Consider the following 17,117-nt stretch of genomic DNA (forward strand, 5'->3'; position numbering starts at 1 on the left):
ATAGTCCCAAATTTGGCAGGGAGGGATAAAGTGTACAAGTATAACAAAAGCAGCAAAAATGATCAAAGGGGCAAAAAGTGGTTAAGGAACAAAATTACTGGTTCCTTACTTCAATGTGCATGGTTCTTGGGACAAAAAAAAATGAATTAACAGTATAAAGAGAGGTTACACGCATGATCTTAAGGCCATTATGAAGACAGTTGCAAGAAAATAAAAGCTGAGAATTAAACATTCAAGATCCAAAGATGTGCAGGTCAGGTGAATTGGCCATGCTAAATTGCCCGTAGTGTTAGGTAAGGGGTAAATGTAGGGGTATTGGTGGGTTACGCTTCGGCGGGTCGGTGTGGACTTGTTGGGCCGAAGGGCCTGTTTCCACACTGTAATGTAATCTAATGTAATCTAATCTAATCTAATATGTGACATTTTGAAAAGACAGTAGGAAGGGAAGGGTAATTGTTAGGTAACTGAAGGGTAATTGGGAATGCAAGGATTTTGTTTGTATGATGGAATAGGTACAACAGCGAAAAATGATCTTGGATTGGATGACGTAGTATTCATATGGGTGGATGTAAAAAATGCCAAGGGAAGACAACACTGGTGGGAGTAATCTATAGGCTCCCTGACAGTAGCTAGAAGAAAAAGTAAGGACTCCAGATGCTGGAGATCAGAGTCGAGAGTGGGGTGCTGGAAAAGCACAGGTCAGGCAGCATCTGAGGAACAAGAGAATAGACATTTCGGGCAAAGGTCCTTCATCAAGAATGTCTCATTCCTGATAAAGGGCTCTTGCCTGAAACTTTGTTTCTCCTGCTCCTCAGATGCTGCCTGACCTGCTGTGTTTTTCCAACACCCCACTCTCGTCCCTAACAGTAGATGTTCAGTAGGACAGAGAATAAATCAGGAGATAATGATAAGACATATTTTAAAAAGGTAGTACATTAATCATGGATGACTTAAATCTTCATGTAAATTGGAAAAAATCAAATTGGTGGAGGTGGTCATGAAAAATAATTAGTGGAGCTTATTTGGGGTCATGTCCAGTCTGTTTGTGCATTTCAATCAGTCTGTGCAATCTCAAAGTTAAAAATCGCAACTGCAGTCACTGAATTGGACCTTACCTCAGGAAAGTCACAGTGATCGAAAGAAGCCAACAAGAAACATTTGGCAGCTTGCTTGTATTTTCGAGTTGCTAATTCTGCCAGACCTGTAGATACAGCATAATACTCAATTCAAAAGAAAGAGATTGGCATATATGTTCTCAGAAGATTAATACAAATTAGCAGGCATAATGAGAGTACATCCACTAACTTCCTGACAAGGGTGGCAATGAAAACCAAGAATGTCAACCCATCTTATGGTAGTATTCGTCATTTGGGTGAGTTGGAGGATATATACTTAAGTCCCAGTCTTGGCCTCTAACACGTAACCTAGTTTGACCCCTCATTACAATATCAGAATGATGCATTGTCAGAGGATCCCTCTTTTAGATGAGAGAATTCTTTATGTTTGCACAAACTGGAAATATTACTAGTAAATGGAGCAAAAGTGATATGAGAAAAAAAACTTCACTCAGTGAACACTGTATAGTAATGCACTGCCTATGAGTGTGGTGGTGACAGGTTCAATCAAGGCATTCAAAAGGAAATTAGATGGTTATTTGAAAGGGTCAATGTTCAGGATTATGGGAAAAAGCAGGAGATTGGGTACTGGGTGATATGCAAGTTTGAAGAGCTGAACTGACACACTGGGCCAAATGGTCTCCTTCGAGCTACAAGCATGTGATTTTATTATGTACAATATCAGCATTTTGTCCAAAGAGTAAGGTACTCTATCAACCTCCTTGCTAACACTGATGCCTCAATTACCACTAAAATTGGTTAACTGGCCATTTGCCTCAAAGCTGCTTACAACATTTTTTTGGCAAAGGAACTGCTGTCGTGTCTATCAAACAACATGGCAGGATTTCAAAAGTGCTTTTTTGCTTTTCGGAGTTCCTGAGGATGTGAAAAGTGCCAAATAAATACAACTGTGACTTTCTTGCATTCCATATGTTGAATTCTGCTCTTAAACCATCCCATAAAAAGATATTTTGAGTAACAAATAATTTTCTAGGCAAATTGAAAGTATTAAAGTACTTATAGACTAAACAGTAGAAAAACCGAGGTTCAAGTTTTATTTAAAATTCTACAAAACGGATTGAATTACATCTCTTGTTCAGTTTGAGAAAACCTTTGCGAGGGTATCTTAAAATAGATGTATGCTGATGGATTCTTTTGGCAGGGTAAGGTCACCCACTCAGAGATCCTGCAGCATGCACATTTCCATCAGCATGCACTCTTGTTAAGCCCACATCTGCCTTGCTTCATTCATGGTCATACACCCAAAGATCTTCTGTACATAAAACTGGCCCAGGCTCAACTTCTTATGTCTCCTTACCTACACTATAAAACACCTACAAGCAAGAAAAAAAAAGTGGACAGTGACAGTGAAAACTGGAAGATGGTCATTGATGGCTTTGACCTCTCGAAGCTGACTATTTGAAGGACAATATTGGAAGCGGTGAACAGCAATGAAAAGCTCAGCTGGTCAAGGAAGAATGCCCAGGAGAAAACAGAGGTCAGTTAATCACACATCTTCTTAGCTCACTGTATTCCCTTCCTCTGAAGCAAATATGGTAGTTGGCCACAACAAGCTCTGGAGTCACAACAAGCAACCTTTAAGACAGCATTGACTTTCATACCGCTATCTATCAAGGTGGAGGTCTACCATGGAGGAATAGGGTATACAGAAATTAACATCTTCTATTTATATAGCATCTTTCACAGCTCCAGCAACGACAGGTAATACCAAAACTGCAAAAAACAACAAAGCCAATGGATACATCAAGGAGACAAAACACTGGGACTAAATATTTTTAGTTTAACAAATGAGTAGGGGTTAGCTCAGTTAGTGAGTGTTTGGTTCAGAAAAACACTAATGACATACTGTTCAATTTCCATTCTGTTCATGGAGCCTCGTGCATTGCCTCATGGTAAAAATCACGGCATAAACCGTGATTTGACGTCTTTCAAGTAATTGAGGATGCTACCTGGAGAAAAAGGTCTAATGAATAGCTCAGCCACACAGATGAAAGAAAAGTCTCCTGTTTGCCTCCGAGTTTGTGCTGAGTCAGTTGGTCTAAACCAAATTGACCTCAGAAGCCTAGCTTAAGGATGGTTAAATTGACCACTATTGTTACAAAGACACCTTTCCTGGAATTGTGCATGTGTTGAGAGGTTTAATAAAGAAAGAATTGTTCTTTCTGTTTCTGTCACCTAGCTCATTTCTGGAACTGTACATGAATTTCAGTGAAGCATCAGACAATAATCAAAAGCGACAAAACAATATTTCAATAAGGAATCAGTGTCTCAACATACATAAAAAAGGTAGAAAACTGGCAAAGAAAATAGGCAGAGGGTGGGAGAAATTGGAGCAGCCAATCAGATAAAGACATGTCATCAACACTAACAGGAAATAAATGTATAAAACTTGAAGAAAATAGGGAGGGGAAAGACACTATCTTATCCTGGATAATGCTCAGTTTCTTGAGAATTAATGAAGTTGAACCCATCCAGCTCACTACTAAAATGCCTATCAAGTTGTAGACCTTCTTTGGAAAGTTAGGTCAGCCTTTCACTGTGGAATACCTGGCCTCTCAGCTGCTCCAATAAACATGGCATTATTGTGCTAATGCTTCACATGCAACAGGAGTGGTCTTTAGAACTAACTACTCTTCCAGAGAAGAGTCATATTGGATTTGAAATGCTAACTATTTCTCTCTCCACAGATATTGCCAGACCTGTTGAGCTGCACTAGTACATTCTGTCTTTATTTCAGTCTTCAGCATACATAGTATTATGCATTTATGATCTATTTATATGATTAGTCCAGTGATTATCTTTGGAATGTTAATCCTGTTAATAGGAATTCCATTTAATGTCAAGAGGACTCAACTTCAGAGAAACAGCCATGTTTAAACAACTTTATTTGTTGATCCCCCAAATGCATCCATGTTTTACAACTTAACTGTAAGTAATAATCAGTTATAAATTAGGACAGAATTATTATGGACCAGAACAAACTCCCTCAAAATATATTAGAAGGCACCTCTAAAATAAGAAAAAGTTAAGGCTTAGGCTAAGTGTAAAGTGCTGCATTCCACATGCAATCCGATTGATCAAACAACTCTGTTTTAAGCAAAGTTTTTTAAAAAAAAATTAGTTAAAATACAAAAAAAAGAAAAGGAAAAATTGGCTTAACTGTAACTATGAAAAGGCTTAACAAACTAATATGCATGTTAACGGCTACTAATTAACTGTTCCAATATAGTAACATCCCATAAATACAGCCATGGTAAAGGCAAATTCAGTAAAATAGATAGTCTCACATGCAATTCTAGCAGCAGGAAGAGAACCCCTGTTTTTAGCTGTAACAGAGAGGGGAATACAAGTTTCCATGTCCAGCTACTAGACGTCAGCAAATCCTGAAAGCTAAAACTGGTTCTGTGGGAGTTTGACCCCAACCAATCAGGTTGCTTTTATTATTTCAACTTAAAAAAAACACCCAAGGCCTCACAAACTGTTTACTTTATTGGCTTTGAGCTGACCACTTTCCACCTCTGTCTCAATCTTTTTTCATAAAACAACCAGGATCAAAATATATCTTTTAAAGCTATAACATCATCATTTTTGGAAAAAAGAATAGAAGCATGGACTACTTTCTAAACGGTGAGAAAATTTGTAAAGCCAAAGTACAGAGGGATCTGGGAGTGCTAGTTGAGGATTCTCTAAAGGTAAACATGCAGGTTGAGTCCGTGATTAAGAAAGCGAATGCAATGTTGTCAATTATCTCAAGAGGGTTGGAATATAAAAGCGCTGTTGTGCTACTGAGACTTTATAAAGCTCTGGTTAGGCCCCATTTGGAGTACTGTGTCCAGTTTTGGTCCCCACACCTCAGGAAGGACATACTGGCACTGGAGCGTGTCCAGCGGAGATTCACACGGATGATCCCTGGAATGGTAGGTCTAACATATGAGGAATGGCTGAGGATCCTGGTATTGAATTCATTGGAGTTTAGAAGATTAAGGGGAGATCTAATAGAAACTTACAAGATAATACATGGCTTGGAGAGGGTGGACGCTAGGAAATTGTTTCCGTTAGGCGAGGAGACTAGGACCCGTGGACACAGCCTTAGAATTAGAGGGGGTAAATTCAGAACAGAAATGTGGAGACATTTCTTCAGCCAGAGAGTGGTGGGCCTGAGGAATTCATTGCCACAGAGTGCAGTGGAGGCTGGGACGCGGAATGTCTTCAAGGCAGAAATTGATAAATTCTTGATGTCACAAGGAATTAAGGGCGACAGGGAGAATGCGGGTAAGTGGAGTTGAAATGCTCATCAGCCATGATTGAATGGCAGAGTGGACTCGATGGGCCGAATGGCCTTACTTCTGCTCCTATGTCTTATGGTCTTAGGATATGGCTTTCAAATACTATCTGAATTAGATCTTCACACCTTCGATCAACATCAAGCTTCACCTGAAAACAGCACTTGTCATGCTTGACTTATCATGTGCAAAGGCACTGATGGGCAACTGGTAAAATTATATTTATGTTGTAGAGATTTGGATATGATTTTTGAAAATTTTTAATATAGGTAATTGTGTGGAATTGTGTGGATCCATAACTCCATACTTAATTATCCTAGTTTCACCATCTTTTATTTCATGTAAAATGATAACTTGCGGTGAAATAAGTTTCGTTTACAGTGATTCAGTTGAATTTTGCAATGAGTAGGCTGAAAAATATCATGGAATTTAATTTTATGAAAAATATAGATAACCTGTCACACAGATTTGTTTGCTAATTAGTAATAATGCAGTTAAAAGCCTTCAAAATTATCAAGTCCCAGTACAGTGACTCCAACACTCCAATTTACACAAGCAATTTTCTCATAACTGAAAAAGATAGCTCTGTAAGATGTTCACTTCCAAAAACAATGGTTACTCCAATTATAACGTTTAGAGCAGTTTTGGACATTTTGAGAAATATCATTTTTTTGAAGGAACTTAATTTCAAAACACCTATTTACAGGTTCAGATATTGATCAGGGCTAACCTTTATCTAATTAGAATGCTTGCCTTCTTCCTCAAGGGATAAGAAGGTATAAAATGACAACATTTTTACCAACCTGCTGCACATTTCAGTTTGGTCAGCACGGCTTGGTTCTGACTGTCCCTCTCACCTCTTTGCTGAAAAAGAAAGAATATATTGCCTGAGCGACCAGGAAAGTAAGTGAGCACCATTTTATCACACAAATGTTTCATCTTTTACCTCATGCAAGATCTAACTATTGTACATCAAAATACAAAATGTGCCTAGATGACATTGTTGAGTTTATACAAGAGTACAAGATGCTTCAATTATAGTGGCCTAGCCATTTATTGATCTGTAATGAATTATTCACAAACAGCACACTGAAATCTTGAGGTTTGTTTAAAAAGCTAGAAGATTGATCCCTTCGGTTAGGTAGGCAAGAACTTGATAACTCCTTTCAATTGATTTTATATACAAAATAGCAATCGGTACAGAAAACATAGATCTGGAACATGAATCAAACTAAATTAGGAGAATAGACCAGGAAGCAAAAGCAAGGACTAAGACTAGGAAAAGGGAAATTTAGAACTGATGAGACAAAGTTCTTCTTTGCATCTGGTGATCAGAACAGCAACAGACATTTGGGTAGAGAAGCATACACAAAGCCCTGAAATATTTTTTTAAAAGCAATTAGATGCCTTGATGGGAAAGTAACTGCAGTGATTGCTGGACAAATGAGCTTGGTTGATCAAATGGCTACTTCAGCCATACCTAACAAATGAGAGGTAAATAAAGACATGACGGTCTTATATTTTTTATTCAATCCTGAGACGTGGCCTCGCTGCTGGGCCAGCACTTATTCCACATATCTAGGTGCAAATGAAAAAGTGGTAGCGAGCCACTTTCTTAAAGTGCTGCAGTCAGTGTAGTAAAATATACAATCACAGAACTGCTCTAAAGAGATTTCTTGGATTTTGACAGGCAACAATGGAGGAATGGTGAGATAGTTCCATGTATAATTGTATTAACTGATTGAATTAGAGTATTTTGAATTCATATCCATATAAACACGTACAGTAAATAAAACATTTGCATAATATACATACTTGTTGCTTAAAAATCCAAGTTCTAGTTGTTCCATATTTTGGTCAACATTTACCAATTTAAATTCCAATATCTTTCAAATTGCTACATCAACATTTATCTCTTTAATTTGCCAGGATCCAGAGATGACAAAGGTGAAACTGCTAAAAGCTAGATAGCTTTGAGGTGGAGGTTTCTAATTGTTTTTTCCCCCTGCAACACTATAAATTTGTTAAATATGAAAAAACAGTTTGTATTCAACAAACTATTGTCATCATGGCACAGGTAGTTAATTAGTATATGTCTATTCAACCCAAGGTTCAGTACTTGGGATATATGTTTCACTAAACACTCATGTTGCTAACCTTTTTATATACAGGCAAACCAAAACACTGCTTATAGTGTCCTTCATTACTGTGGAAGAGACTAGCACTTTCAATCTCAAGGATGCTGCTTCTTTTCAAATGCAACCTGGCATCCCACATGATAGCTTCCAAATGTTAATTTTCTCTAATCAATACAGCAAAACTCAAAAATTGAACAATTAAGAGGGTTTGGGGAGTACTCCCCATCACCAGAAAATGGAGCATATCTAAATATCCTCTCATCCTATTAGTAAAATAAGCAACATTTATAACTCAATGCAAGTTAAAATAACCAAGGCACCTCTTGAAATCACCCTCAAAATAAAAACCTTCTTTGTAACATTTACTAGTCTAGAAGTCAAAGTTTGTTGCAGTCACTTAATGATCTATGCACCAAAGTTGCAATCACATCACATTATGCTGTACCATGTCATTTATTTTATGGCTTATAAAAATAACACTGACACTGATCATCCAACATGTAATAAAAGTTGGAATCCAATTAAATACAATATAGGAATAATAATACATTTTCCAGCAATTTGCTTGTTTAAAAAAAAGTGCAATCCTATTAAGTCCTATCTTCTGATCGAACATAGCTGCAGATTGGACAGCTAATAAGCTACATAAAGCAAAGCACAAATTTTACCCACGTTCTTTCATCCTTTATCACATTTAATACAGCAATTAATTATTTGCCAATTCCAAAACAGTTTCAAAATTTCTATTTATCATAACTCCAACAAATATCACATACAGAATCACAAACAAGAGGGAGCTTTTAAAGTTGCATGCTGTTTACTACCAGATCAGTAATTGCATATTAAATAAAGAAATTATGAACATAAGTTTAGAAATTCACTGACCTCTGCAATCTCTGGTGTAGATTCCGCTTTGCTTACGTAACTGAGAACATGGGACCAGTTTTGGAGGTAGATACTGACCTAACACAGAATTATATGCAATTTAATATCTAACAGACTTCATATTATAACTAACAGCATTACTTACTGATCTTCCAATGCACATTTCATTGAGAGCAATTTATCTATTGCTTTCATTAGAAGTGCAGCAGGATGAAGTTTACTGTGCCAAAACAGTTTTGAAAATACCAATGTACCTGCTGCAGGAATGTTCATGAAACTGGGATAAAACTTGAACATTTTTCAGCAGTGTTGGCTGCAGCGATCTGGATGGATAATGAAGTTAAAGGTAAGCTTCAGAGTGATGTTAAAACTTCACAGAGTCAAGATCTTTCTGCACAAGGAAGTAGTGGACCCAGGGTTATCGCATTGTGTCCTGTGCAGATGGATCCATGTGGAAGCACCAAGCTGTGACAATAGCTCGGTGTGAGAACAGATAGCAGGCTGAAGCTAGGGATTAGCATGAGTGTATAAGAGAAAGCTAACACACTGGAGCTCAACGCTGTTTTCTGTGTGGAGGCAGCTTGGACTGTTCAGGTGTGGGCCTTTTTGGGTTGGGAAGCTGAGGACATGCATGTTGAAAGCACAGGAAGATCTGGAGTGCAATGGAACCTTTAAACTAGCACAGACTTCCTCAACAGCAGGATCAGCATATCAACTGACTTCCCACATGTCTTTCCACAAGAATGCATTTATTAAATGTTTTTTTTTGTGTAAACTTATTTTTGAAGCAGCAGGATCAGCATGTGGGAAATCATTGACATGCTGATCCTATGGCTTCAAAAATAGATTCCCTTGATTGTTTTCACAGAAACTGTAAATAATGTATTCTTGCTTATTAAATAAAACAGTGTTAAGTGTAGGATATCAATGTTACGTACAACAGTTAAAAATATTATATATGGCATTGTAGTGAATATAAATAACGAAAAAAGTGTGGACAAGGAATAATTGGATTGTATCCCTGCACACATGGATTACAATTCTTTACTGATTTTTTTTCCTTTTTCAACCACTGTTTTCAGCTTCCAAAAGATCTTGGAGAAGAAAATATTCTTAGGAAGCGGAGAAAGTAGGAAAATCTTAAGATTAAAATAAAATTTAAGTATTTTAAAAGTTATTTTTGCTAAGGTTTTCATCTTGTTATCAGACAGAAAGACACACAAATGTAAGTCCTATACAAATGGTAAAAATGAAAAGCCTGTATTTGACTGATCACATGGCTTACAGAAAAATTAGGCTGCTAGAACAGGGACATGAAATGAGCTAGTTTCTGGAAATGGACACTCGAAGCAGATAGCTGAATTTAGGGTAAACGTCAAATCGAAACCATTGGAGTGATGTCAGGAAAGAGTCCTGTGACTCATCTGTTTTAAACAGAATTGATTTTGTTAACTGTGCCCCCAAACACGCTGCAGTTACATTCAACTGTCTTGAGAATAGTTTAGTATTAATATAAAGGCTGAGCAGCCAACCAAGGTCAGAATCGAAAGTTTTATAGTTTCATCGCAGACAGCTGTAACATGAGCTTCTTTCTTTGTTGTAAATATGATCAGAAAGTTTAGCAAACAAAACTGATAGCACTGAAAGCATTTAAGACCAAGGTGAGGAATATCAATACAAATACAATAAACAAACAGCAATACACCAAACAGCAACGTGCTCCATTTTAGGGTGCACTGTCCAGAGTTAAATAATTGTCTCCCAAAAAATTCCTACCTTTAATTGTGTAATCACCTGATACTTGAAACTACTGTCCTAGGGGCTGGGTGCAGTGGCAGTGTCCCTACCTCTGGACTAGGGAGGCCCATGTTCAAGTCACACCTGCTCTAGAGATGTGCAATAACATCTCTGAACATGGGGATCAGAAAATATCTGAAACTGCCATCATTAATTCTGACAGGAGATTTTCAGACTTTACTTTACCTATTAGATGGAGTATATTAGATTAGATTAGATTCCCTATCGAACATATTCAAGCAATTGTCAATCATTTTGCAAATAATTCAGGAGAAAAGACAGAAGTCAGCAGCAAGAATGTGGAAACTGAAAGAATGAATTCGGTACGGGCTTGAGAATTATTTGATAATAAAACATGCTATCAAAAGGTAATGAGAGTCATTTGGTTCTGCGTAAACAGGCCCTTCGGCCCAACCAGTCCACACCGACCCATTTCCCTCTGACTAATGTACCTAACACTATGGGCAATTTAACATGGCCAATTCACCTGACCTACACATCTTTGGACCGTGGGGGGAAACCGGAGCACCCGGAGGAAACCCACACAGACACAAGGAGAATGTGCAAACTCCACACAGTCACCAGAGGCTGGAATCGAACCTGGGACCCAGATACTGTGAGGCAGCAGTGCTAACCACTGTGCCATCGTGCTGCCCCAATAGCAGAGGATGGTTGGCAACAGGGGGCGGGGGGAAGGGAGGAGGAAAACAACCTGAGCAGAAATTGCTTTGTTGACACTATAATTAACAGAAAACGTTTACAGGAAGACATTCTGCTAAGTTTACTACCATTATTCTCAGCTCAAAACAAAATCATTCGTAATTCTATTTGATAATGTTGGTTGAAATTCAACATGTTCGTTGATGAAAAACGTGACATTTTTTACTTTGATGCAGCTGATAAATGATTAACAAAGTTGGCAACATAATTTTGTTATTTCCAGTTCCATTTACTAGGCAATATCAATTACAGTTATATAATACGGCTACCGTTTAATTGGTCTATGTTCACGTACCTTGATGACATTTAGACACATGTTGATGACGTGCTTTGCACTTGTGCAATAGTCTCTGGCTCGTGAGTAACATTTCAGTGCATTACTAAGGTCTCCACAATCTAGGTAGTGATCACCAAGGTCATCGTGCCCTCTCCTAAGGGTAAATTTTTTAAGTAAAATGACAAATGATATAATCACTCAAAATTATTCACTCCTTGCCAAATAAAATTACAATATCACTTCTACCAAAGACAGCCATTGTTTGTCACTTACCAACTACATTAGTGTATTCAGCTCAAAATGATCATAATCAGAAGCAAACAAAGTGAGGACCATCATGTAAACCATTCATTTCATTTGACAAGTGCTAATATTTTGTTCTTTATATAATATTCCAACTTCAATCTTCTAAAATGCAGAACTCTTAAATCCAACTGTCACTTCATGAGAACACAATGCAACACAGACATCATATTCTATGTAAAACATCATAGTGAAGCTTAAGTGCAGCAAAATAAATTTGAGAAATTGCTCTTAGTTTATTATTTATTTAGGGACTATTGTGGGGTTCTTAAAATACACTCTTCTGTAAATCTCATGAGGTGTCCCTCAGACAGTAGTCCCAATGATTACATAATCGGAGAACCCAGACAGTATACCTATGGTTAAGCTTTACTTCTGTCAGTGTGCTCCTGTTCAGTTTAGAGCATTGACTGTAATTTTCATGGGCAGATCTTTGTCACAAATTAGCAGTTTCACAATAAAACTAGGCTACGGTGTTATTGCAGAACAGGCAGCAACAAATCATCAGCTCGTTTTCCAACCTCTCTGAATTTAGTTGTCATTGACCTCAATGGCACACAGCAATCAATTAAGTAAGCAGTTAAAACTGTTTTGGCTAGGTCATAGCTTCTTTGGAACAGTTGCACAGAACAAGTGATCACAGCATTTCTTCTCTGCTTAAATGTCTCACTCTTAGAAGAAAAAAAAAACAGTAGTTCTGGAGATAGATTGCACTGTAGACTTTTGCTTAAGTCCTGAACTGGAGCTTGAACTTATAACTATCTCACTGAAAAATACTGCAATGACAACCACACCTTGGTTCACAGCCACCATTACCTTGAGGCAACAGTTATTGCTAAGCTGTGAGTCTGTACAATAAAATGGAGCAACCAAATACAAGTCATATTCTGATATCAGCACATAAATGTGTAACAATAAATGGATTTAAATGCTAACCAGTAAGCAGTAATTCATGTTATTCAATATACATGATAGCGCCGCTCCTTTTAATTAGGATAAAATTCTAGAAACTTAGTTTGATAACACATTAGTGTCTGACTTGTTTCAAACTTTTGACAAAAACACTAAATTAACACTCGAAGAAACCTGAACCAATTTGGGTTGATTACATAAACTTACAACAGAGAAGAAACAAGCCATTTAGTTAGCAATTAAGCCTGGTTCAGGCATTTTTGATCTGAAATCGAACTGATTTTCAAATTAAGCAGGCAAGACAAAAGCTGTACATTTCTAGGTTTGTTACCTGATGCTCTCTTTTATAGAATTGCCCTTGTAATTCTTTAGATCTGTATCTAATTTCTCCAGTTTCAGCAAAGCTTTCTTCCTTGTAGACTCTGCCCAAGCTGTGTCCAGTGTTGGGGGTTCCAGACCTGCCTCTGGCACTGCATCTGGCACACCCTGAGATTCTCTACAGGAAGACATTTTTAGATACTAATGAATGGATTCAGAATTGCAGGACTTGAACTAAGTTTTACATGATCAGCAAAATCTACTTTTGAATATAAGTCATCAATGGCATTAGAATGAGCAATCAAAACAAAATTAAAAAGCTGTTAAGACAGAGTTGCAATATTGTTCACGATGCACTTCTACTTATCTATGAACCTTCAGGAGCAATCAATGAAAATCTCTCTATTCTTTCCCACCTTACTCAGTGCATGCATCAGCCACCCGCTGAAGACAAAAAGATCAAAATTAAAATAAGAATTTCTTAGCATTGGCACTCTGATCCATTATCACGACCAAAGTGCTTTTGGAAATATTGAACTTCTAACTCTAATAGGTGTTTTTTCTTGGAAAGAAAAAGGATTGGTGTGGTCAAAAGATGACAGCGGAAGCAAATTTAATGAGAACATGGCAGAGCTATATGTGGACTCAAGGAATATCACACCTCTACAGAGTCATGGAAATGTCAAAAAGAAAAAGAGATAACAAGAAGCTGATTACCAAACTCGGTTCTCAGCTTTGTTTGTATTTTACTTTTTCTAAGATACACAAAAGAAGGGGTTAAAAAACAACTGCAATCATTCGTCTGTGCGCTTTAGTGACCTGACAGACTACTGTATGGGCTTGCATGTTGTGAAGGTATTGCTTTAGAACAGCCACTAAACTCCTTGCACTGTAAGAAATAAAAAGGGAAAAGATACTTTCTTACTCTTAGTGCTACCAGTCATTCACTGTTGAAAGGGACCAGGACAAAATAATTTCAATCAACCTGCAAAGCCAAGAATCTCAAAGTCAACTCAATTACTAATGTCAGCACTACTGGTACCATCCAATGTAATAGCCACAATGTTCAAATAGCTATCCTGTCATTTTAAAAAAAAACATTTACCTTTTTTTGGCTCACTTCTTATTTCTAATTTGTTGATAATGTATTGTGTTATTATTTCTTGTCTTTAGCATCTAATAAATACACTTTTTAAAAATGTAAGAAACCGATTTAAATTGGCTTTTTTTACAAGTACCAGGAGAAAGGTATTCACAAGGGAAGGAATCCTTTTAAAATTAATATTGTCATAAACAATAAAGGAGGCAGGTAAATAAAGGAGAGGAGCCAGTAAATTCCTCCTCAACCTGGAGCTTAAAAATGAGGGATATCTCACCTGTCACCGTAACAAATTGGAGAACGTCAGCAGGGAAGTCATAACACTTTACAGATTTGGTAGGGAAGCCAGTTACTTCAATGATTTTTATACTATTTGGATCAACAGCTGGAAAGGCAGACACTATGTATTTCTGAATTTCTACTTTTTTTTTACTGACAGATAGGACTCTCAGTCGAGAGTACAAGATTAAAACTGAGTTATTTATAGATGGTTTTGGCCCCTCATTCTCTGGGAGCCTTCTGTCTCAAGAGACAATAGCCCAGAAATTCTAACCAGATAGTCATTTCTGCAGGATAGATGGGAGCTACACATTGGAATCATCTGGAAATCCCAACTCTAATGAATTGTCAAGGAAATTGAAATTTTCTTGGGACTCTATTTCCAAACCGGATCATTGAACTTCTGGCTATAGAATTGCAAACAACTAATGCTGAAGTTCACAGTGGGTTAGATAGCATCCATAGAGAGAGAGAGAGAAAGACAGCGAGAGAGAGAGAGAGAGAGAGAAAGACAGAGAGAGAGAGAGAGAGAGAGAGACAGAGACAGAGACAGAGACAGAGAGAGAGAGAGAGAGAGAGAGAGAGAGAGAGAGAGAGAGAGAGTGAGAGAGAGAACGCTAATGTTTAGAGACTAGATGACTCTTCATCAGAATGGGAAGAGCAAAACGTCTTCAGGGTAAGCATTCCTCGAAGAGGCATGACAGTCGATTAAACATGATGTTGGAGCAAATTATTGCAGATGCTGGAATCTGTACTGAAAACAACAAATGCTGGAGATTACAGCGGATCAGGCAGCATCCATGGAGAGAGAGCAAGCTAATGTTTCTGACCCTGAATGGAACTTCAGGGTTGATGGTTTGCATCATGGTGATTAAACATAGTCTGGTGCAGCTCAAGAACTCTGCTATAGCATGGTAGTTTCTGCTGTAATTTCTGCAGAGGGAATTAGTGGGCTAAGAAGATGCATGTTTCCTAGACTCTTCTTTCTAAGTAGTCTCAACCAGCTATGTATTGGTTTCCGCTCACCACTTTAATGCTGTTCCCAACAGTCAGAGTCATCGAGACGTACAGCACGGAAATAGATCCTTTGGTCCAACCTGTCCATGCCGACCAGCTATTCTAACCCTTTCTAGTCCCACCTGCCAGCACCTGGCCCATATCCCTCCAAACCATTCCTATTCATATACCCATCCAAATGCCTCTTAAATGTTGCAATTGTACTAGCCTCCACCACTTCCTCTGGCAGCTCATTCCATACACTTACCACCCTCTGCGTGAAAAGGTTGCCCCTTAGGTCTCTTTTATACATTTCCCCTCTCAACCTAAACGTATGCCCTCTAGTTTTGGACTCCCCCACCCAGGGAAAAGATTTTGTCTATTTATCCTATCCATGCCCCTCATCATTTTATAAATCTCTATAAGGTCACCCCTCAGCCTCCGACGCTCCAAGGAAAACAGTCCCAGCCAATTCAACCACTCCAGACAGCTCAATTCCTCCAACCCTGGCAACATCCCTGTAAATCTTTTCTGAACCCTTTCAAGTTTCACAACATCTTTCCAATAGGAAGACCACCAGAACTGCACGCAACATTCCAACAGTGGCCTGACCAATGTCCTGTACAGCCGCAACATGACCTCCCAACTCCTGTACTCAATACTCTGACCAATAAAGGAAAGCATACCAAATGCCTTCTTCACTATCCTATCTACCTGCAACTCCACTTTCAAGGAGCTATGAACCTGCACTCCAAGGTCTCTTTGTTCAGCAACACTCCACAGGACCTTACCATTAAATGTATAAGTCCTGCTAAGATTTGCTTTCCCAAAATGTAGCATTCATCTAAATTAAACTCCATCTGCCACTTCTCAGCCCATTGGCCCACCTAATCAAGATCCCATTGTAATCTGAGGTAACCTTCGCTGTCCACTACACCTTGAATTTTGATATCATCTGCAAACTTACTTACTATACCTCTTATGCTCACATCCAAATCATTTGTATAAATGAAGAAAAGTAGTGGACCCAGCACCGATCCTTGTGGCACTCCACTGGTCACAGGCCTCCTGTCTGAAAAACAACCATCCACCACCACCCTCGTCTTCTACCTTTGAGCCAGTTCTGTATCCAAATGGCTAGTTCTCCCTGTATTCAGTGAGATCTAAGCTTGCTAACCAGTCTCCCATGGGGAACTTTGTCGAACGTTTTACTGAAATCACGTCCACTGTTCTGCCTCATCAATCCTCCTTGTTACATCTTCAAAAAACTCAATCAAGTTTGTAAGACATGATTTCCCATGCACAAAGCCATGTTGACTATACCCAAATCAGTCCTTGCCTTTCCCCAAAAAAAGTGTACATTCCTTCCAAAAACTTGCCCACCACTGACGTCAGACTCACTGGTCTATAGTTCCCTGGCTTGTCCTTACCACCTTTCTTAAACAGTGGCACCACGTTAGCCAACCTCCAGTCTTCCGAACCTCACTTGTGACTATCGATGATACAAATATGTCAGTAAGATGCCCAGCAATCATTTCCCTAGCTTCCCACAGAGTTCTAGGATACACCCGATTAGGTCCTGGGGATTTATCCACTTTTATGCGTTTTAAGACATCCAGCACTTCCTCCTCTGTAACATGGACATTTTTCAAGATGTCACCATCTATTTCCCTAAATTCTATATCTTCCATGTCTTTTTCCACAGGAAACGCTGATGCAAAATACTCGTTTAGTATCACCCCCATCTCCTGCAGCTCCACACAAGGCTGCCTTGCTGATCTTTGAGGGGCCCTATTCTCTCCTAGTTACCCTTTTGCCCTTAATGTATTTGTAAAAACACTTTGGATTCTACTGAATCTATTTGCCAAAGCTATCTCATGCCCCCTTTTTGCCTTCCTGATTTCTCTCTTAAGTACACTCCTACTGCCTTTATACTCTAAGGATTCACTCGATCTCTCCTGTCTATATGCGTCA

At 38.4% G+C, this 17,117-nt stretch overlaps 1 protein-coding gene across 2 annotated transcripts in view; it reads right to left on the minus strand.

Annotated features, from left to right (window-relative positions):
- Positions 1–17,117, minus strand: part of gps1 (G protein pathway suppressor 1) — a 51,106-nt gene that overhangs the window by 22,294 nt on the left and 11,695 nt on the right. For both annotated transcript variants that reach the window (XM_043714713.2, XM_088000595.1), the window contains exons 4-8: positions 12,783–12,947; positions 11,255–11,390; positions 8,443–8,520; positions 6,223–6,283; positions 1,116–1,201 (exon numbers count right to left, since the gene is read on the minus strand). In XM_043714713.2, the coding sequence (XP_043570648.1) occupies positions 1,116–1,201; positions 6,223–6,283; positions 8,443–8,520; positions 11,255–11,390; positions 12,783–12,947 (526 nt within the window). The remainder of the gene's footprint in view (positions 1–1,115; positions 1,202–6,222; positions 6,284–8,442; positions 8,521–11,254; positions 11,391–12,782; positions 12,948–17,117) is intronic.

The sequence above is a fragment of the Chiloscyllium plagiosum genome, unplaced genomic scaffold (genome assembly GCF_037043375.1).
Source record: "Chiloscyllium plagiosum isolate Xiang-an unplaced genomic scaffold, Cpla_swu_hap1 HiC_scaffold_25, whole genome shotgun sequence".
NCBI lineage: Eukaryota > Metazoa > Chordata > Chondrichthyes > Orectolobiformes > Hemiscylliidae > Chiloscyllium > Chiloscyllium plagiosum.